Here is a 23,082-nt window from a genome sequence, read left to right on the forward strand (position 1 = left end):
TCATTTGTCCTAACCCATCCCAGAGGGCGAATAAACTCTTCTTGAACTCCCCTCGATTTCTATTTAGATCATTTTCGCACTCCTTCATCTATTCACTCGACGGTCGCTTTTAGCTGATCGGTCATCAATCCAACCCTCCCCTCTCATTCTCGCTCGTTAGGTTTTCGCTGAAGGAGAGCCGCCAAAAACGTCATACGGCTCACTCGCGACATTCTCCGCGACTCGGTCCTGACGACCTCCCCACCCTCGCTAGGAGGATACCTCCTGGACACTTTTCTTGCTTTCTACTTGATGATTTAATGTCTTTTTGAGCGTCATAATGGGGAGAATTAAGAAGGCGGCCAGCCAAAAACACGAGGCTACGATCGTAAGTTTGTCCATTCTGCTCCCCCACCTTCAACACTGGATTTGCAATCGGACTAAAAATTTTCCTCTTCTTCTTTACCTGACAGTCCCCTTTCCTGGCGGAATTCGTATCTCGTGCTACGACTATCCCGGTCCCCGAACTTGCCTCCCACCTCCGCACTTTTCCGCGGCTATGGCCTTTTCCCAGAGGAGACCTGTATCATTGGATCAATGTCTTGAATCGCTTCGACGAAATCTTGGCTTCGGTCATCGAAAAGTACGAACTTAGCAATGGACCTCAAACAAAACCCTTCGGTAGACTTGTTCTCGTCGAGGCTTATGCCGGTAACGAAAGTAACGCGGGTTCGGGGGATGTTGATTCTCGACTGAATGCTCTTGGGTACGGTCCGGATGGCGATAGAGAACTTCTCGAAGTCGTGCTTGATTTTTCTAGACTTCTATTGGAAAAGTGTGGCAACCGCAGCCTCTACAGTAGCAGTGAGCGCCTTGGGGAACTTCTGAATACCACCTCGCTGTCCCTCTTGCAGTCAACGCTGCGTCTGTCCCTCTCGTTGGCCCAACGGTATCATTTCAGGCAACGCGGCGGCTCTCATCTCCAGCAGAGCTTGCTAGCAGCCCATTTTAATATTGATTTGGAGAAGATGCAGAAGATTGCCGCACCGTTCCCTCGCCCTTCTGCGCCCGCCTCCGGTAAAGTCACGACGGGGTCATCACCGGCTCTGGCGACCAAGGGCAAAGAGAAAGGCCCGCAAACGAAGTACGATGCCAACGATCTAGTGTCTCTCACTCGAGAAAACGACAGTTGGGAGGAATGGGGCCATGTGCACCAGCTTTATTACCCGTCCGGTTCTTCTGAGCAGGCGAAGACGACATCGGAAAGTGCTCAAGGCGGGGCGGCGCCAACCCAAACTCCTACGACCCCGACACCTCTGCGCAGGAGCCATACCCACCCCACTCCACGCCTGAGTCGCTCGTCGATCGTTGATGAATCTCCCAGCTCGGTAGCCAATACCCCCGGAAAGCCCGAAGAAACACAGCGAGGTGGCCAAACTCTTGATATTCCCTATTCGAAGGTTTCTTCGCCGTTGAATACCGAGGACATCCTTGCGTCGCATCTGGAGGAACTGCCGGAAGACTCGAAATATGAGCTCCTTCACCGGCTTCGAACAGCTCGAGGATTGACTACATCTGATTCCACCCGGGAGCAGATCCTTGCGATTAGGATCCTTGCGATCACAAACCTGGCCTACGTCTATCCCGAATCGTTGTTCCAACATAAAATCCTCCAGCAAGATATGGAACAGCCGAAGCGTCTCCAAATTGCTTACCAGCTGGGTGAATTAGTCCACCTCGGTGCAAGTGGCGATCTCAGGGTTTCACGGCCCCTCCAGACGTTGGCTCTTATGGCTTTTGACTCGTTAGCCAAACATAAAGCACGTGCGATTGACGTTTGTGCGGCACTAAGTGTCAACGTAAATCACGGTGTTCTTATGTTCTTGACCCGCAAAGCAGTCAATGAGCTAGGATCTGACGATGACGATGAAAATGATGGCAGTCAAGATGAATGGCGGGATGCTTTGCTTTCTCTCCTGCGAACGCTTCCTGGCTCGAGCTCCAGAACCCCGGAGACTCTAGTCTCGGCTGGCTTGATACCCATGTTTGTCGATGTTCTGAACCTGCGTACGGAGAAAGCACGCCGTGTTTACTCCCGCGTCATGGAATTCCTCGACACTTTTGTTCACACAGTGCGTGATGCGCTCGGCACGCTTACTAGTGCAAAGGGATTCGACGCTATCTCAGACCTGATTGACAACGAAACAAAGACATCTTTCGAAAATGTATCGCGCGGCGCGGGTATCCCCTCTCAACACAAAACGCCGTCCATTGATTACCAGATCCCATACTTCCAGCAGCAGACGCTTCGTTGGATGTTTAGATTCGTGAATCACATAATGCAGCATAACGGCGGGGGTTTTGATCGAATCCTCCGAAACCTCATCGACTCCCCTCAACTCCTTACATCTCTCCGATTGGTATTTGAACATGCGCGCATCTTCGGTTCTCATGTCTGGAGCAATGCAGTCAACATCCTTAGCAGCTTCATTCATAACGAGCCTACCAGTTACGCTGTCATCGCTGAGGCTGGGCTGAGCAAGAGCTTTTTAGAGGCCGTGACTCTGCAGGAGCTCAAGAACCCCCAGAAGCCGCCTATTCCACCGGAGGACGCTGAGGCTGATGCTGCGGGCGAACCTTCTACTGAATCGTCAACGGCAAATGCTGCAGCTGGTCCCTCTGCAAACCCGGAGCAAAACCCTCGTGAGTACGAAATTGCGAGATCTCGGGATGCCAAGTTGGCTACTGGTATCATGCCAGCCGCAGAAGCTCTGTCCTGTGTCCCCTCAGGGTTCGGGGCTATCTGTTTGAACGCCTCCGGATTGGAATTATTCCAATCGTCCCATGCCTTGGAGAGCTTTTTCGAAATCTTCGAAAGCCCCGAACATGTGAAGTGCTTGAAGGATGATCCTAACTTGGTCCGTTCGCTGGGTACTACGTTTGATGAATTAGTGCGTCATCATCCAGCGCTGAAGTCGTCTATCATGAGTGCCGTCATTGTGATGGTCGCACGTGTGGGGCTTTTGGCTAGAAGTAAGGCCTGGACAGAAGGAGCCGGAGCTAAGTTGTGGACGGAAGACTCACAGGGAAAACCGGTCGTTTCAGGACCCCTCAGTCATCTTTACAGGAAAATCGGTGCTCCCATAACGGGCGAAGCAATCGATGGACCTGATCTTGGAGTCCGAAGTCTGAAGTCCAATTCCCTTCCCGACAGTAGCAAGTTGACTATGCAGAATGTGGACCAGGTCTTTTCATCCGATCAGACTGTTGAACCGAAGGATCAAGATGCCCACGGACTTACGGCGACCGATTATCTCTATCCTGTCTTGAGGTTCTTGGGGGCTTTCTTCGAAAATCAAACCAACTGCTCGCATTTTATTGAATCTGGGGGCGTAGAATTTATTCTTGATTTTGCGACGCTGCAAAGTCTTCCGTTTGACTTCCACAATACCGATGCCAACCAAGAGCTTACTGTCTTGGTGCACATGCTGGCAGAAACAAAGCCTCATCTCGTTGTTCCCGGACTTGTTGATCGCCTTGACTCAACTGTCGAAATGCTCTCCGGTTTCTGGCGCTTGTCAGGACCCAGGGAATCTGGCTTTTTCTCCCCGTTGATTAAGCCCGCTTCTGGAAAGGGCCCCGATGCCGAGAGTGATGAAGCTTCGAAACTGGCCAAGAGCAATGGAACGTACTATGCGAAGCATATGGTCGCTGCTCTTATCTTGACGGATCTGCTCCGTGAGGTCTTCTCCATGCCCCTGTATCAGACTCGCCCAAGTCAGCAGACCTCGACCTTTTCGCAGGTCAATTTGGCCGACCGTTGGAGCTCTCTTGTTTCCAAGTTGGGAGGTTTGCATGCGGCCTGTGTGTGGGAGGAGATTCTGTTAGCGAAGAACATCCCAGACACCTGGGATCAGGCAACCAAGGTGCAATCAAACGGCCCAGGCTCTGAACGCCCTAGTGATTCTGTGGCGTCGGTGAACGCGGACGGAACGCCCAGCGCGACCGCAGGAAACTCTCAAGAAGACCCGATTACCACTGATGCCGCTCCGACCGCTCCGACGAGCACCAGCCAGGAGCCAAAGGATAGTCCTGCCAAATCCCCTGAAGGTGGCATGGCTTTCAAGAACGTTCAAGCGCTCCGATATCTCCTGAGCTCATTGCCATCGTCAACCACGGGCTTTTTCCATAATTTGGGACTTGGTTTGCTTGGGAAACGGAGAATTGATTCATATCAAAGACAAAATGCGACAATGGTAGCCGAGGCTATCGCCGAGGCCGTGATCGAGCAACTCAAACTTAGCCCTCCCAACTTGAGTGCAAACCCTAAACTTCGATTCGCCTACCTTATTGTCATTCTTTCTTCATTCACCCACCTGCTCTTTGAAGGTATGCGTCTTATGCCCCCTCAAGTCTCTCTTTGACTTCAAGAAACTAACCTTTGTTGCAGTCACAGCGGATCGCCCTCACTCGCACTACCTTACGTTGGTCCTTTTTGCGTTCAAGAGAAGCCAAGGTCTGAAGCTCTTGAAAGAAATATGCGATACTTTCATGCGGGAAGTTAAGGCCTTGAGCCCACCGGCCTCTGTTCCCGAAACTGAGAACGACATCTCCGCCCGGCTGACTTCCGCTTACGGCGGCATCAAGATTATTCTTGGCTTCTTCTCTGAGCTTGCTTCCGGAAAGAATATTGTTGATTCTAGCCAGACCCAAGCCATGACAAGCAGTGAACGAGAACGTGATCGCCCTGATTATTTCCAACCGGGACAGTTCCTCGTGGATCTTCGCATGGAGATTCTCCCCATGGCCAAGGAAATGTGGAATTCTGACTTCGCGACCCAGTCGTCCAGCTCCGTCATCAAATGTCTCATCGATATCCTTCGATCCTCACTCGATGGTGAATACGAAACAGGAGCTGCTCGCCGCGCCGATACCCCTCCGGCCTTGATAGAAGTGGCGAAGAGAACTTTCCTGGTCAACGGAGACCGCGTTAATTCACTACAGGAGAAAGGGTTTGATGACCTCGACCTCGTTAGGGAGGCCATGTACCGCTGCAATAACTCTATGCTTGCTGCTGAAGAATACTGCAGAGCACAGAACTGGTTGCTGCCGCCATCAAGGATGACGCCTCCTCCCAACGACATTGAATCGGTTCGCTCCAGCACTGCCGGAGGAGAGCCTTCAGAGGACCCGGCCGTCGGAGATGCACCGCCGTTCGACAGCAGTATCCTTGAGCGTTCTGCTCTTGCCATGCTCCTGGCGCAAGCGTCGGGTCGAACGGATGACGGACCTCGTCAGGACCAGAATCAAGGAGCGGAGGATAGTCAAGTTAGACACGGTACTGAATTCTTAGCACGAGCTTTGACCAATATTCTTAATGATGAGCATCCCGCAGGTGACAACGATCGAGATGAGCCCTCGGGCAGTAACGCTCGCAACCCCGGGCTTACCGCTGGAGAGCCCTCTGAATCGCCGAGTAATGCAGCTAGCCAGCCCTCGGAGCAACAGGCAGAACAACCTGTACGGCGCCGTGAGGTTACCACCGTTGAGGATTTGGATGTAGAGCGCGAGAAAGTTCGCTCGAACCTGATTGAACGTTGCCTGGACATCCTAAATGAGCACCATGACGTATCATTTGAATTGGCTGACCTCATTGCTTCTGCTACTAAGAAGCACCGCGACCCCGAATCATTCCGCAGGGACATTGGTGAGATTCTGGTTCAGTCCTTGGTTTCGCTGCAGATGGAGAACTTCCAAGCATCTGGCAAGAAGGTGGCTGCTTACGCCCATCTCCTTGCCCTGGTGGTCCAAGACAGGGAAATGTACAATGCGACGCTGGGAGAACTCAAAGAATGCTTCACGACTTTCCTCGGGTTTATCAAATTGTCACCGGAAAGTACGGCCTCGTCAGAAAAGTCATCCGATGAGTCGCTCCCATGGATTGGACATGTACTTCTCATCCTTGAGAAGTTGCTTTCTGATGATATGCAGCCTCCTCAGATTCAATGGAGCTTGCCAGATAGCAATAATCCAAACAGTCAGGATGAAGGCCCCGCTCATTTGGAGGAACCTCTTGTTTCTCGGGACCAGAAAGAACAGCTGTTTGAGGCACTGGTTGAGATTCTTCCTAAAATTGGAAAGGATGATACTCTAGCCCTCTCTGTGTCTCGTATCCTTGTCATCCTTACTCGCGATCGCAAAATCGCGACCCGCTTAGGTGAAAAGCGAAGCCTGCAGCGTCTTTTTGTTATGGTGAAACAGCTGTCAAGCGCGACAAATGACAAACTCCAAGGTGCTTTCATGTTGATCTTGAGACACATCATCGAAGACGAAGACACTATTCGGCAGATCATGAGAAGCGAGATCGTCGCCAACTTCGAGTCTAAGTCATCTCGCCAGATCGACACTACTGGGTTCGTGCGACAAATGTATCATCTCGTACTGAGATCGCCCGAGTTGTTTGTGGAAGTGTCCAACGAAAAGCTCAAATTGCAACGATATGACAGCCGACAACGTCCGCAGGTTCTTACTCTTAAGGCAGACAAGAACAGTGGCGCACCGGCACCTGCATCGACTCAACAGGGAGCGCAGAGTGCATCCCGTAGCGGCGAAGATTCGGCAGGCGACGCTCCATCCGAAGACAAAGATAAGGGCAAGAATGTGGACTTGAAGGCCCCTATTGTGGAGAACCCAGACGGTGTTATCCACTACCTTCTCTCCGAACTTCTATCCTACAAGGATGTAGATGATAAAGAGCCTTCAATTGAGGCCGGAGATTCTGCGGCTCCAGAGCAAACAGAGAGTCAGACCGACGTGGAGATGTCAACTGAAGAACCCTCGCCGTCTGTGTCTACTACCGATCTGCAAGCTACGCGTAACGCTAAGAAATCAGACAAGCCAGCATTTAAAGCCGATGACCACCCGATCTATATCTACCGATGCTTCCTCTTGCAGTGCTTGACCGAGCTCCTTTCATCATACAACCGCACGAAGGTTGAATTCATCAATTTCTCCCGCAAAGCAGACCCTCTTGCTACTACCCCATCTAAGCCACGTTCGGGAATTTTGAACTACCTTCTGAATGCTCTGGTTCCTATCGGTACCATGGACCATGACGAATCTGTTGCTTTCAAGAAGCGTAGCAACACTTCCTCTTGGACCATGCGCGTTCTTGTTGCCCTATGCACTAAGACCGGCGAGTTTGGCGGCACCGGCAGACGTCGCGAACAAAATATGAACGAGGAAGATGAACCTGAGCTTGCTTTTGTACGAAGATTCGTCCTGGAGCATGCGCTGCGAGCGTACAAGGAGGCGAACACGTCAAATGAGCCCCTTGACGCAAAGTATTCTCGGTTGATGTCGTTGGCCGATCTGTTCGACAAGATGCTTAGCGGCTATGCCTTTGTGTCCGGGGATACCGCGTTCCCGTCGTCAACCCGACAACTCGCCAGAACCATGTTCGAAAAGAATTTCATTGCTGCTCTGACTGCGTCGGTTGCCGAAATTGATCTCAATTTCCCGTCATCTAAACGCGTCATCAAGTACATCCTCCGTCCGCTCAACAAACTTACACAGACTGCTGTAGTCTTGAGCGAGACCTCCGACATCTCCACTGTTGGAGATGCTGAAGAGGATGAGATCTCATCAGCTACTTCAGTTTCCGACATGGACGATGAGCGTGAAGAAACACCTGACCTGTTCCGCCATTCTACCCTTGGTATGTTGGAGCCTCGCCACGACGAAGAAGAGACCAGCGAGGAAGAGTCCGAGGAAGAGGACGATGAAATGTATGATGATGAATATGGCGATGAGATGGACTACGATGAGGATCTTCCAGAAGATGATGGCGAGGTGGTCAGTGACGAAGAAGACGAGGTCCATGGTGTCGGCCCTATCGAAGGCCTCCCCGGTGATTCGGGCATGGACATCGAAGTTGTTCTCGACGATGAGGACGACGATGATGAAGATGACGATGAGGACGACGATGAGGATGATGACAGATCCGACATGGACGACGATGAAATCCTCGCTGGCGAAATCACTGGCGATCGGGACAATGAGAGTTTGGGAGATGGCGAGGACGATGAATGGGAAAGCGAGGAAATGTCCGAAGATGATGAAGAGGCCGAAATCATGAACCAATTCGAAGACGAATTGGCCGACATTCGACAAGCCGATCAGCACGGTGATGGACAAAGATTCGATGACCTGTTCCGCGTGCTTAATGAGGCTGCCGGTGGTGTAGAGAATTTGCAGGGCGACCTTGGGGATCTTCACGAGGACATTGTGGATGATGATTTGAACGAGGATGATGGTCAGTTTAAACTCAATTTATTCGCTGTACGGTGAGACAGTCACTAACGTTGCTTAGAAGATGAAGAGATCGATGAGCTTGAGGAAGATCTTGATGACGTTGACGATGATCAAGGATCGTACGCAGGCTTCGACGATGGTAATTTTTACATGGACTCCACATGCCTATGAACCAACTGCTAACCATCTCAATAGATGAAGATCTCATTGAACCCTGGGGATGGGATGGCGACGAGCCCCCAATGCCCCGTGGGCATCATCACCATCGCTTCCGTCCTCAGCCAGGATGGGCTGCAGTCACAGGAATCATGCCCAGCAGGGGTGGAATCGTCCCAGTCCAGCCATATCGGTTCCAGCGTACCCAGATTCCTACTCGGGGAACTGATGACGGGACAAACCCCCTCCTTGTTCGCACAGACCGCGGATCGGAAACCGGTCAACCACGAGGACCTGGTCACGAAGCTTTTACTGACTGGGTCCACGGCATGGAACCCGTGTCTGCCGGGCGCTCGCTCCCCATGGATAGTCCAGTCAGCTTCATGAATGCCATTATGCAAGCCATTGGTGGACAAGGCGCACCCGGCTTTGGAGTCATCACCCGTCCAGACGGAATCCACGTTCATGTTGATCGTCGAGCCCTTTTGCCCAATCGCATTCAGGATATGTTTGGACTCGGCAGACAACAGGCTCCTCCTTCCCGTACCCGAGATGATCCGTCTCAAGCCGTGAGCTTCGCTTTGGCAACAACCAGGAGTCGCTGGCAAGAGGAAGCCCGCATCTTGTTCAGTAGTACATACGTGGAGAAGACACAACGCGTGGTCAACTCTTTGCTGAAGGTCTTGGTACCTCCTGCGATTGAAGAGGAGAAGGAACGCAAGAAGCAGGAAGAAGAAGAGCTCAAGCGACGAGAAGAAGAGCGAGCCGAGCGAGAACGCCAAGAGCGAATCGCCCGTGAAGAAGAGGAGAAAGAGCGGAAGCGCAAGGAGGAAGAAGAGAATGCCAGGCGACAGCAAGAACTGGAGCAGCAGGAAGCAGAGCGACAAACATCCGGCACTGTGTCTGAGCCTATGGATGACGTTCAACAGACTGACACCACCGGTGAACCAGCAGCAACTGCAGCCCAGGCTGAAAGCGGCCCCTCAGAGCCTGAGCGCCGGGTGCACACGACTATTCGAGGCCGTCAACTTGACATCACCGGAATGGAAATCGATCCTGAGTACCTTGAAGCCCTTCCCGAAGAATTGAGGGAAGAGGTAATCATGCAGCAGCTCGCAGAGCAGCGTTCCCAAGCCACCGCGGCCGGCGAAGAGCCTAGCGAAATCAACCCGGAGTTCCTCGAAGCATTGCCCGCAGAGATTCGTGAGGAATTGCTCCAGCAAGAAGCGGCCGATCGCCGCCGCCGAGAACGTGATACTGCACGAAGACAAGCGGTGCCCACGGGCGTCGCTCCGACCCATGCTGAGGATATGGACCCTGCCAGCTTCCTCGCCACTCTGGACCCATCCTTACGCCAAGCCGTTCTTGCTGACCAGCCTGAGGAGATTCTAGCAACTCTGGGCCCGGAGTTTGTTACTGAAGCACGTGCTCTTCCTGGGAGACGACTTGCACAGTTTGGCGATATCCACAGATCCGAGCATCGCCATAGACATGAACCAGCCGACGATGACGACGACGACGACCAGGAACCAAAGAAACAGCAACGGCGTCAAATTGTTCAGATGCTGGACAAGGCTGGCATTGCCACGTTGCTTCGCTTGATGTTCATGCCCCTCCAGGGTAATGCGCGCCACCAACTCAATGACATTCTTCACAATGTTTGTGAGAATCGCCAGAACAGGATGGAGGTTATCAGCTTGCTTTTGTCTGTTTTGCAAGACGGCAGTTCCGACGTCTCGGCGATTGAGCGCAGCTTTGCTCAACTTTCGCTGCGTGCCAAGCCCTCTTCTGTTCAGAAGACGCCTCAGTCTGTCAAACGCAATCTTTCCTTCCAAACATCTTCGAGCGTCAGCAATGAAGTGACCCCCATCATGGTGGTGCAGCAGTGCCTGGGAACACTCTCTTTCCTATCTCAATACAACCCTCACATTGCGTGGTTCTTCTTGACTGAACATGACCCTTCGTCAACTCTCAAGCTGAAGGCATTCCGCAAGGGCAAGGGCAAGGAGAACAAGGCCAACAAGTTCGCTCTTAACGCGTTGCTTACTCTACTCGATCGGAAGTTGATTATGGAAAGCCCTAACTGTATGGAGCAACTGTCTAGCCTGCTTAGCAGCATTACGCAGCCTCTCACCATACTGCTTCGTCGCGAGAAGGAGAAGCAGGAGGAAGAAGAAAAGGGCAAGAAGGCAGAAAAAGCCGAGGGTCAGGCACAGCCAGAGGATCAAGAACAACGCCCGCAGCCTCAGACCTCCGAAACCACGGGAGCTGCGGCGGATGCAACCATGACGGATGCTCCAGAGGGCACCGAGCCCCAAGGCGCAGTTGCTTCGGCTCAGCCCCAAGAAGAGAACAAGACGGCTGAAGACACGAAGACTAAGACCGCTAAAGGAACAACGCAAGAGGAGAAGCACAAGAAGAGAGTCATTGAGCCCCCTGTTGTTCCTGACCACAATCTGCAGCTGGTAGTCCATATTCTGGCTGCCCGTGAGTGCAATGGCAAGACATTCCGGGAGACACTGTCGACAATCAACAACCTTTCGGCCGTTCCCGGAGCAAGGGACGTCATCGGAAATGAGCTGGTTAGCCAGGCTCAAACGTTGAGCACCACGATCTTGACCGACCTGGACGAACTGTTAACCCACATCGACCAAGCTCAGACCGGCACCGATATGCAGGGTCTGGCTTTGGCCAAGTTCTCGCCGGCAAGCTCTGATCAAGCGAAGTTATTACGTGTTTTAACAGCTTTGGATTATCTGTTTGATCCGAACCGTGCCGACAAGGTCAAAGGGCCTGAGCCCGATAGCACGTCCAAGGAAGATGTTCTGCAAACCTTGTACGAGAGTTCGACTTTCGGACCTCTGTGGACCAGGTTGGGTGAATGCTTGACCCTTATTCGACAGAAGCAGAACATGCTGAACGTGGCAACTATCCTCCTACCTTTGATCGAAGCGTTGATGGTTGTTTGCAAGAACACCACCTTGAAGGATACTTCGCTTGCCCGGAACAGTCGAGAATTGTCTGTGTCGAGTATCTCGGCGGAGGCTGGCGTGAACATGGAGAGCCTCTTCTTCAAGTTCACTGAGGAGCACCGCAAGATCCTCAATGAACTTGTTCGTCAAAACCCTCGCTTAATGAGTGGCACCTTCTCCCTGCTTGTGAAGAATCCTAAGGTCTTGGAATTTGACAACAAGCGCAACTACTTCACGCGCCGGATTCACTCCCGCGGGGCCGAACCTCGTCACCCTCATCCTCCTCTCCAGCTTTCTGTCAGGAGAGATCAAGTTTTCCTTGACTCGTTCAAATCTCTCTATTTCAAGACGGCGGATGAGCTGAAATATGGTAAATTGAATGTTCGCTTCCATGGAGAAGAGGGTGTTGATGCCGGAGGTGTGACAAGAGAGTGGTTCCAAGTGCTTGCCCGTGGCATGTTTAACCCGAACTACGCCTTGTTCATTCCCGTTGCTGCCGATCGCACAACCTTCCACCCCAATCGCCTAAGTGGGGTCAACTCGGAGCACCTGATGTTCTTCAAGTTCATTGGACGCATTATCGGCAAGGCGTTGTACGAGGGCCGGGTCCTTGATTGTCACTTCAGTCGTGCAGTTTACAAATGTATTCTCGGCCGGTCAGTGTCTATCAAGGATATGGAAACGCTCGACCTCGACTACTACAAGTCGCTCCTCTGGATGCTTGAGAACGACATCACCGACATCATCACCGAGACTTTCGCGGTGGAGACCGATGACTTTGGAGAGAAGCAGGTCATCGATCTTATCGAGAATGGAAGTAACATCCCGGTGACTCAAGAGAACAAGGAGGAGTATGTGCAGCGTGTTGTTGACTATCGCTTGGTCCGATCCGTGAGAGAGCAGCTTGACAACTTCCTCAAAGGTACATTCTATCTCTTCCATCCCGATTTATCTCTTCAGACTTACGGCTAACATGCAACTTGCAGGATTCCATGAGATTATCCCGCCCGATCTTATCTCCATATTTAATGAACAGGAGCTTGAGCTGTTGATCTCTGGTCTTCCCGAGATTGAAGTGGATGACTGGAAGGTCAACACCGAATACCATAACTACTCGGCCTCGTCGCCCCAAATCCAGTGGTTCTGGCGTGCCGTCCGTTCCTTCGATAAGGAAGAGCGGGCTAAGCTGCTACAATTCGTCACAGGCACGAGTAAGGTTCCACTCAACGGCTTCAAGGAGCTGGAAGGTATGAACGGTGTTAGCCGGTTCAACATTCATCGCGATTATGGCAACAAAGATCGTCTCCCAAGCTCTCACACATGCTTCAACCGTAAGTCTTTCCCTCTCCTGTCCGACGGCTATATCGCAGTGTACTAACTAGGAACGCCAGAACTTGATCTTCCGGAATACGAGAGCTACGAGACTTTGAGGCAGCGTCTGTATACTGCAATGACAGCGGGTAGCGAATATTTCGGGTTTGCATAAATTGCGAGCGCTTATTGGCATGGGTCGATGATTTGACGAGTTTGCGTCTTTTTATTTCCTTTCTATTTCCTTTTGCCTTTTACCTTGTCTTTGCTCTATCGCAGGTGCATTTGACGGCGTTCGACGCATCTTATTTCCACTAGTTTGTACCATGTGGGTTGAATGTTACTGGAGGAAGCGGCGGAGGAAGCCAGGGCTGTGACCGGAAAACTGGTTGAAGTGCAGGTCAACCGGGATACACGGTGATAGAACAGCCAATTCTTTGGTCGTGAGGGCAGAAAAAAATATTTCTTTGTGTTTATCAACTGTTTCCTGAATTTTGCATTTGCATGTACTTAACTTAGGGTTTGTCTCCTAGAGAAATGCAAACAAACCAATCCACTTCATTGCGTTTCTCCATGACTAAGCCCCAGTATCACATGCAGGCGGTGAGCCACCCCGGTCACGGGACACAGCATTTTTCTGCTGGGGAAAAAAAGTCACGCGGGGCAGCTTCAGTCACCGGAGATTTCCATTCTTCTCTTAGGCATGACCTCTCGCCGTCTCTCTATATAGCCCACCTCACTCAACTCATTACCACCTGCCGTCTATCCCGACTGGCCTTGATTCTCCACTCACCCCATCATCTTCTTTTCCCCCCTAATCCCTCTCTACCATGGCGGCCAACTCGATCAAGCTTTTGACTGGTAACAGTCACCCCGAGCTCGCAACGCTCGTGGCTGATCGGTATGAACACTCGATGCTGCCGCCTCAGAGGCGGTCGTCTGCCTTGCTAAAGTCTTGAACCATTGGACTAACGGTTTACCCTTTGGGTGGGATCGACAGGCTCGGCATTGAGCTGACCAAGATCATGGTCCTCCAGTACTCCAACCAGGAAACCAGTGTCACAATCGGTGAAAGTGTACGAGATGAGGATGTCTTCATTCTGCAGTCTACGCGGCCCAACGATATCAACGACGGGTTGATGGAGTTGCTCATCATGATCAATGCTTGCAAGACCGCCTCGGCGAGGCGCATCACCGCCGTCATCCCCAACTTCCCATATGCGCGCCAGGACAAGAAGGATAAGAGTCGTGCGCCGATCACTGCCAAACTTATGGCCAACATGCTCCAGACGGCCGGCTGTAACCACGTCATCACCATGGACCTTCACGCCAGTCAGATCCAGGGTTTCTTCAATGTCCCCGTCGATAACTTGTACGCTGAGCCCAGTATGCTGAAGTGGATCCGGGAGCACCTGGACGTGAACAACTGCGTCATCGTGAGCCCTGATGCGGGTGGTGCTAAGCGGTAAGTGACAAGATATGAACACTCTTTTCTCAAGACGCATTTGTTGACTGGTTTCTGTTCAATGTCCACAGTGCCACCGGCATCGCCGATCGCCTGGATCTGCAATTCGCGTTGATCCACAAGGAGCGTCCTCGCCCCAACGAAGTCTCGCGCATGGTTCTTGTCGGAAACGTGAAAGACAAGATCGCCATCATCGTGGATGATATGGCCGACACCTGCGGAACCCTCGTCAAGGCCGCCGACACCGTGATGCAGCACGGTGCCAAGGAGGTCAACGCCATCGTTGTCCACGGTATCCTCTCGGGAAAGGCCATCGAGAACGTGAACAACAGCTGCCTCAGCCGTATCGTGGTCACCAACACCGTTCCCCACGAGGACAAGAAGGAAATTTGCGACAAGATCGACACCATCGACATCAGCCCCACACTTGCCGAGGCCTGCCGACGCACGCACAACGGCGAGTCCGTCAGCTTCCTCTTCTCTCACGCTGTTGCATAAAAATCTGTTCCGGGAAATGGATGACAAGACGTGGGAATTGGGACTGGCCTCTGGATCTGGGGGTGTGGGCAGGGAAGATTGTTGGAGCGGATCATCTGTTTTTCATTTGTCCGAGACGAAAGGAAATGGAATGGAACCCTCTAGCCCTCTCTATCTCCCCATTGTCTACTTTGCTTGCCTGCGTGCTAAACTAGCTAGCTAGCTAGTCCTGCACCACTTTTAACCAACTAACTATTTTGTGGGGCTTTGAGAGGTTTACGATATGAATCCCTTTATAGACTATCGACAATGGGTTTTATTTGTTTGCTTGTTTGCTTATCACCCTTGATTGAATGATTTGAGATCGGAGTGATCGGAGTAAGAAGAACCAAGCATCTGGCCCGATCGCCATCTCACCGACAAGTCATCCTTTCTTTTTCTTTTTTTCCTTTTTTTTTCATCTTTTTTTTTAACGCGCTTACAAGACAAGACATGATGCATGCACGAATCCACAAAGAGGGGAAACTGGGAAACAATGGCCAAAAAAGAACTCAAAGGTTTGCTGCGCCGATTTTTCATTCTTAAGACTCAAGACCCAGAAAAACCGATCCTGTTTTTTTTTTTCTTAGATCGCTTTTTTGCACTGTACATAAGTTATGAATCTATATCTCTATACCTTTGTTCTTCTTCCTCTCGGTGGTTGTTTGATCTCCTAGGTGGATTGGTTATGCTACTTGGCAGTTCGTTATATACATCAGATAAGTATAGAATGGAAATGGGCAAGAATCCAATTCCGTATATATAGATGTTTATCCGCATATATAATCAGACCAAGACCAAGAAAAAGCTCATGCTAATCAAATTTATGTATACATTAATTTACAACCCCTGGCCTGGGCCAGAAAAAAGAAACGAGAAAAGTGAGATACTGTAAAGAAGAAACCCCACTAAGGTACTCCGTACAAACACCCCAGATATCAATTAATAACCGGACATTTACCAACTCATTAATTACCACAAATTAGAAACCTAACCAGTCCAACCTGCCTACACAAGGGGACTACTGACCGACCAAAAGTACTTTCCATCAGAAAAACAAAAACAAAAGCAAACAACCAGACAATCGCAACCTGCAGATTGAAGATTGCAGACAATCAACACCGAACACACCGAACACACCGATCAAGCCACCCTGCAACCCGGGTCACACATAACTATCCCGTTGGGTAGAGGACCGAGAATATGGAGCAGAGCGTGGCAAATCTAAACACTGTAGCACGAGGAAGCATGATGACGGGGATACTGTATTAGGAGGGACAAAGAAAATAAAAAATAGAAGGGAAGAGAAAGTCAAACAAAAAAGTACGGGGATTTGGGTGTTGTTTCTCAGCTCCCCTTCTCTCCCTTGACCCTGGTTCTGGGGGCGAGGAGTGTGGGTACATACATACACCCAGGAATAGCACCTCTTCCCGGTTGTTGGGAGTGTTTGCTTATTTTTATCGTTTGAATGGAAACTATTTTATGGGCATGCTTTTGTGCTACTGTAGAGGCATGTCATCTTTACGTTTTCTGTTGGGTTAGATATGTTGTGAACATGTTGGGTTGTGGTCCTGTAGGGTAGGGTATACTCACTCCACACAGCAGATACGGAGATAAGGCACAGTTCAACAAAACTTTAAAAAATGATAACATTTACAAAACAATAGATATCAGACTAACAAGAAGAGAGAATTCATTTCATTTCCTTAGTTGGTTTTGCTGAGTTCCAAAAAGAAAAACAAGAACAGTTACACGCTTCCCGAGCCCCGATGGAATCGTTAAAACTTGCTTTTTTTTTTCTTTCCTTTTCGTTAAAAAAAAAGAATAAGACAAGATAAGAGTGACCCCAAGAAACCCTCTCAAGAAAGGGACCTCACTCTTTCTATAAAAGATTCGATCCCTTTCCCGGTTTCCACATATTTCGTTATGTATGATGGAATATGGCTTTTCTTTTTTTCATTGTAGATAAAAATCTGCACGCCAAAGTCTCTTGTCATCCTGGGTCACAACACCCTGCCCATTCACTTGGAACTCAACAAATAAGAAAGAAAAAAAACCCCTTTTCCCGGTCCGACGCTGAGATTTTTTTTCCTAGCCATAATAGAGACGTAACCCGACCATTAAACCCCCGGTGAAAACATTTACTTTCTCATCGAAGACGCCCGACGCTTGCGGAGCTCGTCACGCTTGGCCTTCTCCTCGTGGACACGACCGGCAAGGAGCTTAGCGTAGTCGTTACTGTTGGGAGGTAAGAGGTTAGAAAATCATATCATAGATGATACCTGCAACATCACAAGGGGGAAGGGATCGCTTACGCAGCCTCGCGGGAAGCCTCAGCGCGGCGGCGCTTGATAGCGCTCTGGTGACGCTTGCGCTGGAGACGCTGGGGAGTAACTAGACGCTGGATCTTGGGGGCCTTGGTGTAGTCCTGCTTGCCCTCACGGGTGACGGTACGGCGGATGACGAACTGGCGGACATCATCCTTCTTGTCGAGACCGAAGAAGCTGCGGATCTTGGTGGCACGCTTGGGGCCGAGACGCTTGGGGACGACGGTGTCGGTGATACCGGGGATCTCACCCTCACCCTGCTTGACGATGCTCAGGGCGAGAACGGCAAGGTCGAAACCGGTGATGGCTGTAGAGAGAAAACTCGCGTCAACGAAAACCTTATTCTTCCATGCGCAAACGGGGATTCTAAATCCATCGGGTTGCGGAACGTACCACCACGGACACTCTTGCGCTTGCGCTCTCCGGTGCGGCGGGGGCGGTAGCAGCTGTGGCCATCGGCAAGGAGAAGGCGGGTACGGGTGGGAAGGAGAACTGGGAAGAATTATCGATGAGTTTCTGTTTCCAAGATTGCTGATTGTGGGTTTCGTCGAGTCGGTCGGTACATACCACCCTGCTTCATGGGGAAACCTGAAAACGTTAAATGTTAGCAAAATTGATATCCTGTTGAATCCTTGTGCAGTTTCCGATCTCCATATCCCCAGCGTATCTTCCTTCGCCCGCTCCATTCAATCCAAAAACACAACATCCGGAAATAAAGGTCGAGCCGTACCTTGCTTGTCGTTACCACCAGTGATCTTGAAGAGATAACCCTTGAATTCGTCACCAAGGGACTCGCCGGGAACCTAATTTGATATCCGCAATCAGTCTCATGGTTTCCGCAATATCCAAAATCGAGTTGTGTGTAATTGTGCGGATGACGAAAAATCAAAGAGAAAACAGAATTGAACTGTGTGCTTCTTTCCGTTCTGCTTCGATTCCTCGCAAAGGCGTCCGTCTGGATGGGTGTTTCTTCAAGGTTCAAGGGACACGGGGTTGCTAACTTCAGTTCCCATGCGCTTCTCCATGAAGGGACGGAGCTTGCGCTCATCATCGACCTCGATGATCTTCTGCGACCCATTGGCCGGGTAGGAGATGTTGAGCTTCATCTTGACGGGACTGCGCGGTCAAGACGGAGGGCGCGGGTTTGTCGACAGGTCGAGGTGTTCAGGATCTCGTCGGGGATTCGTCTTGTGGAATTTTTGGTGGTGTAGCGAGATTTCCCTGTGTGGGCGGCTGACTCATCCCGCTAGCCAGCCTGGGACTAGCGCTCGGTAGGGCTTCTTATGTCAGCCATTTGGGCCTGTTGTGGGACTAGTGCCCTTTGTCCGTTGTGGGTGCCTGATGAAATAGGCTCCAAGGCATATCTTGATGCCTTTTTTTTTTTTCGTTCAGAGATCATCCATCTAACTGTCCATTGGTGTTCACCATGCAACGCAGCATCTATTGACCTCCTTCATCAAAGAAGAAAGGAAGATCGAGAGCGAGAGAGAGAAACAGAAAGAGAAACGGGTGAATGCAAAAAAGAAACAGAAAAAAGAGACGCCCGCTCCAGGACTCGAACCTGGATCTCCATAACAATACGTTAAGAATAGTGAGGTGTGCTACCCATTGCACCAAGCGGGCTAGTTTACATAGTGGAGAACCACTGGGGGGTATCTGCTTGCTATTGGTGAGTCTGCCTGAGGTGATCCATCTCACCTTACCATCTCTAGCTTAGCTACCTTCTGAGCAGTAATGTAAAAGACTCTGTACAAGTAAGTTGTTTGGCTTCATATTTCCAGTTTCCTCCCTTCATCTGTCGGATTTAGTACCTCACATAAGATCACTCACTAATCCTGTCATCCCCCTCCTTCCTTACAGTAAGTACCAGCTAGCCTGTGATATCTTCCAATCAATCAGACGACCTCTATTCCTCCTCTCGAAATGTGACATAACTAGGAAATTATACATCAATCACCCAACGAATACGTGGTGCCTGCCAGAGCCAGAGTCCCAAGGGTGCTGCTCAAATACGGGCTACGAAAGTTATCACCCACGGCGGTTCCTTATCGGCGCCGGGGTTCAGCTTGGACCCCCCGTCAAGCCGCACCCGTGTGTACGCTGGATGGCTGTGCTGGGTTGAACACATCAACACCTTACTTCCCGTCCTGGTTCTTACAGTCGAACTACCTATTCAATAGTAATTTACACTCGAGATTATCACACCGCTGCGGATAAGACGGAAGATGGAGCGGAACGTGCTCTCCGTTCTTTATTCAATTTGCATCAGATGCCGCATTGAGATTCTTTTGATTTAGGAGAGAGATGTATCCGTACAGTACACGATAGTTACTTCGTAGATGACAGAATAGCGTCATCGGTGGATGGGGCCTGCTTACTAGTGTCTCTTTGTCGGGGCCAAGACAAACGCCATGGGGGGGCCTCGGATCGGCCGGTTCTCTGGCTGGGTGCAGGTCATGCTTTTTTTAGATTGTACGGGGATCGATGAATGAAGTTGAGATACCCTGGGGGTTTTGATTCATGATTTTACTCCGGAGTATGTTGTACACCTACTCCGTAAGTATAATTCCAACGGGTGCCAGAGATCATCGGCGTGGAATTGATGGAGGCTGACGCAAGAGAGCACACGACGGGTTAACCAATCTGGCCTGGATTTGCCGCAGCCTTATGGAGAATTTCATGCCGTGTGGGAATTGAAAAAAAAAAAAAAAAAAAAATTGAAAAAGGAAAAAGGAGAGGGAGAGTTTGAGAGACCGAGATAGAAAGAGAAGTGTATAACTCTAATCAGTAATCACTCTGGAGTAAAATAATAATTTCTTCTTTCCCGTCAGAGCAAGACATCGAGTCTCGACTGGTTGGCGGTTCGCTTTCTCGCCCCCATTTCCGTCCAAGTCTTGATCGAACACTGCCCGTTCCTCCAGTTATCATCTTACTGTACTCGTAACTCTCCTTTTTCAAAATTTTTTTTTTTTCTCTTCTTCTCTTTTCCTTCTTGCCTCCTCCCTCCCTCTCTCTCGCTCTTCTTCTCTTCATTTCGGGTTTCTTTTTCTTCCATCCTTGTAGGAATCTATTTCCACAACGCGCCATATTATCCGGGAGGAGAAATCTTTCGTTGCCGTCTCCCTCCCCACCCATTTTGGGCACGCTAGTTTCTCTCCTGACTCTGCATCTTGCCGTCGGAGATACGCGCGTATCCTCATCTTCCTTTGATTCACCAGACCGATCCGTTTGATTTGGTTCAGCGTCATTCGTTTTCCGTTCTACGACTTTTTATTTTCAATCCATCCATTTTTCGGTTGCCTTCTAGCCTGTGAAACGACACACTACAGCGGGTCGGGCCTAACGTTCATCAAACGACGGATGCAAGCAGCAGGCAAAAGAAGCTAAAGAATAAGATCCAGCAAGTATAGGGGGGCCTTTAGCGATCCAGACGATCGATCAGTTGACCCCTCCACCACAACTTTTTCTTTTTCCCGCCTTCCGATTTGCCCGTGTCGCACTTTCATTCCTTTTTGTGTCGGAACCATGATTCTCTCTTCGATGCGGCTGTTCAACAAATTCCACGCCGTATGCGCCTTGGCTGTGTGCAGTATCCTTCTCTCGGCATGGCTTCTCGCTTCGCAACATTACTACCGCCGAGCGATCTCGACCGACGCTGAATATGGCTTCCGCACCGTGAAGACGTTCGACCGGAGATTGGTGGTATTTGGCGATTCGTGGAGTGATGATGGAAATGGAGGCGTCGACGACCAAGGGTCCGTGTGGACGGTATGGCTTTGCTCGATGGTATGGAACCCCGCCGCGGCCGGACAGAGGGAGGGAGAGAGAGACCAGAAAAGAGAGACAAAAACGACCCAAAGTCAAACACAAAAACCAAGTTTATGGCATGCGCTAATACCCAATTTTTTAGTTTTCGTGTCACCATGAGAATCTGGCAAAGACAGCCCAGTCGCTCCGCGGCACTCAGATTGGCTCGGTCGTAGACAACGCCGAGCTATCAGGCATCTTGCTCAGTTTGTCCAAGTCGCCGGTGGCGGATTTCAAAACGCAGGTGAACCGATGGACGGCTGCGGAGTCCCAGGTATTGGAGGAATTGGCCGGCGACGAAGACGCAATCAGCAGCCGCATGAATCATACCATAGTGACCGTTTCCTTCGGCGTGTGGGATATCTGGAACATGATCGGGAAGGACCACGACATTGCCTTCAAATCGGTCGATCACTGCGTGGAGACGATTATGGACCAGCTGGACTCGTTGTCTCGGGCCTTGGGCACGGACGATCTGAAGGTCATTCTGACGCTGGCGCCGGATGTGACCTTCCTTCCCGCATTCAAGGATGCAGCGGAGCAGCGTGTCACTCGCCACAAGGATACCGTGTTGGTCACCGATTACTGGAACCAAAAGCTCCGGGAATCGGCCGAAAAATGGGACCACGGCCTGATCTACCTCTTCGACACCAATGCCTTCTTGGTGGATTTGATCCGGGATCGGCAGCTTTATGACGCCGGCATTGAGGAGCCCAATGGACTGGGCAAGAACGTTGACCCCGGATGGGAAAACGTCGACGACTCCTGCGTCACGCAGGCAGCGATGACATCAGAGGTCAAGCGATGTGACAACCCGGAGACCTATCTCTTCTGGTAAGAACAAGGCTCACCCGTTGACTCGATCTAGACTAATGCGGATTTCTTCAGGAACGATATGCATCTGGGCCCATCGGCCCACCGACTCATGGGCACAGAAGTGTACCAAGGAATTGAGAAGATGTGGATCAAGTAAAGGGGGTCTGAAAACCTCGTCAGAAATAATGAGCAAAAGCGTCACAGCTGTTCTGCACCCACAAAGGATGGGAGGTTTCCGATTCAAGATGTAAATGTTGCCGTCCGATCACGGCGTGCGCGTTATTGTACATACAAAAAACTAGATTAGGACAACGGCTGGTTCCCGGATTCCTGACCGATCAAACGCGCGGAGGTGTGTGTGAGAGAGACAGGGCATGAGCGAGCGGACGAACCAGGAACACGCGCAGTCCATGACTGGTGAGCCCGCAAGGCAGTCCTTCTTTGTACAGCCGATCAAGACCGAAGGTGTCTAAGACTTGGCTTTTGGGAAGCCAATCTGGGACTTGGAGGGCGTTGTGTCATTTTTGGCTTCGCGAGACAAAGTAGCCTTCCGAATTTAATGAAGGATCATCAAAGACAAAGCACCCATTTGCATACCAATAGCATTAATCTCCCCATCAGAGGAGCAAGACATCAAATCCGAAAGGCAAAGGTTTCTGGTCGAGGAAATTGTTAAGGTGGTATGTCTCATTTTGGTCCCAAGGGTCTGAAGTCTGAAGGTTGAAGAGGAAGAGAAAAGTGACATCTGCACCCGCGTCGATTGCAACGTGACTGTGGAGCGGATCGGAATGCGATCGCCGAAAAGGGATCGACCCAAGATGACAGGGGCTGCAACATCAACGTGTCACTGTCAAAGGGTCCTCTTTTTTTATCTTATTCTATTGAATTTTATTTTATGTCATTTCTTGCCCAGTTTTCTTGACTCGCCCTCTGGTTCCGATTTGGAAGGTCTACCCATTTTGGAAAGGGAAGGAGGAAGAATGAAGAAGAAAGGAAAAAGTTCTTTTTCTTTGTGAGGGAGGACCGAGGGAATTGCGGCACAGTTCCCAGCCTGCCCTACGGACTACTCCGTCTGTAACTAGGCGTGTCCGGAGTATGCTCGTTTGGATTTGATTCAAATTTAGCTGGATTCATTTAATTTGACGATGAGAATTATTTTTTATTGATTAAGTTACTGGTGTTATTATTATTTGTGCCCTGGTAGTTAATTTCGGGGAGTGGATTCTTGGATTTCAAATTTCTCGGTAGTCTTCTTTGTTTCGATTAATTGCTAGGATGAATATGGGATGGATGGCGTAGGAACGAGGTCACCGGTACCTCCTAGGCCAAGTCCCTGCTTTGAAAGAATAAAAGAAATAATCGTACTTTCCTCAACCAACCAGGGAGCTTTCGGGTCGAAGCTCACCTGACCCAAACAGGC

General features: G+C 50.5%; 4 protein-coding genes across 4 annotated transcripts; 3 read left to right on the forward strand and 1 right to left on the reverse strand.

The window, feature by feature from the left end:
- Nucleotides 1-319: 319 nt before the first annotated feature.
- tom1 (E3 ubiquitin-protein ligase TOM1) lies at nucleotides 320-12,906 on the forward strand (the record flags this gene model as incomplete). Its single annotated transcript, XM_053102671.1, has 7 exons — nucleotides 320-367; nucleotides 453-4,368; nucleotides 4,430-8,293; nucleotides 8,351-8,431; nucleotides 8,488-12,342; nucleotides 12,407-12,751; nucleotides 12,812-12,906. The coding sequence occupies 7 exons, from the start codon at nucleotides 320-322 to the stop codon at nucleotides 12,904-12,906; spliced, it is 12,204 nt and encodes a 4,067-aa protein (XP_052953922.1).
- A 655-nt stretch (nucleotides 12,907-13,561) lies between these two features.
- Nucleotides 13,562-14,694, forward strand: KD926_010156 (ribose-phosphate diphosphokinase; the record flags this gene model as incomplete). Its single annotated transcript, XM_053102672.1, has 3 exons — nucleotides 13,562-13,683; nucleotides 13,732-14,196; nucleotides 14,268-14,694. 3 exons carry the CDS (start codon nucleotides 13,562-13,564, stop codon nucleotides 14,692-14,694), a joined length of 1,014 nt encoding a protein of 337 aa, XP_052953923.1.
- Nucleotides 14,695-16,853: 2,159 nt separating this feature from the next.
- KD926_010157 (40S ribosomal protein eS6) lies at nucleotides 16,854-18,145 on the reverse strand (the record flags this gene model as incomplete). The annotated part of the gene is made up of 6 exons (XM_053102673.1): nucleotides 16,854-16,950; nucleotides 17,028-17,346; nucleotides 17,433-17,531; nucleotides 17,607-17,627; nucleotides 17,770-17,842; nucleotides 18,041-18,145. The coding sequence occupies 6 exons, from the start codon at nucleotides 18,143-18,145 to the stop codon at nucleotides 16,854-16,856; spliced, it is 714 nt and encodes a 237-aa protein (XP_052953924.1).
- Nucleotides 18,146-20,564: 2,419 nt separating this feature from the next.
- On the forward strand, nucleotides 20,565-21,819 carry KD926_010158 (uncharacterized protein; the record flags this gene model as incomplete). The annotated part of the gene is made up of 3 exons (XM_053102674.1): nucleotides 20,565-20,807; nucleotides 20,950-21,680; nucleotides 21,735-21,819. The coding sequence occupies 3 exons, from the start codon at nucleotides 20,565-20,567 to the stop codon at nucleotides 21,817-21,819; spliced, it is 1,059 nt and encodes a 352-aa protein (XP_052953925.1).
- Between the last annotated feature and the right edge of the window lie 1,263 nt (nucleotides 21,820-23,082).

This window comes from Aspergillus affinis (assembly GCF_023601865.1).
Source record: "Aspergillus affinis strain CMG 70 chromosome Unknown NODE_77_length_175834_cov_85_933294, whole genome shotgun sequence".
Classification (NCBI taxonomy): Eukaryota; Fungi; Ascomycota; class Eurotiomycetes; order Eurotiales; family Aspergillaceae; genus Aspergillus; species Aspergillus affinis.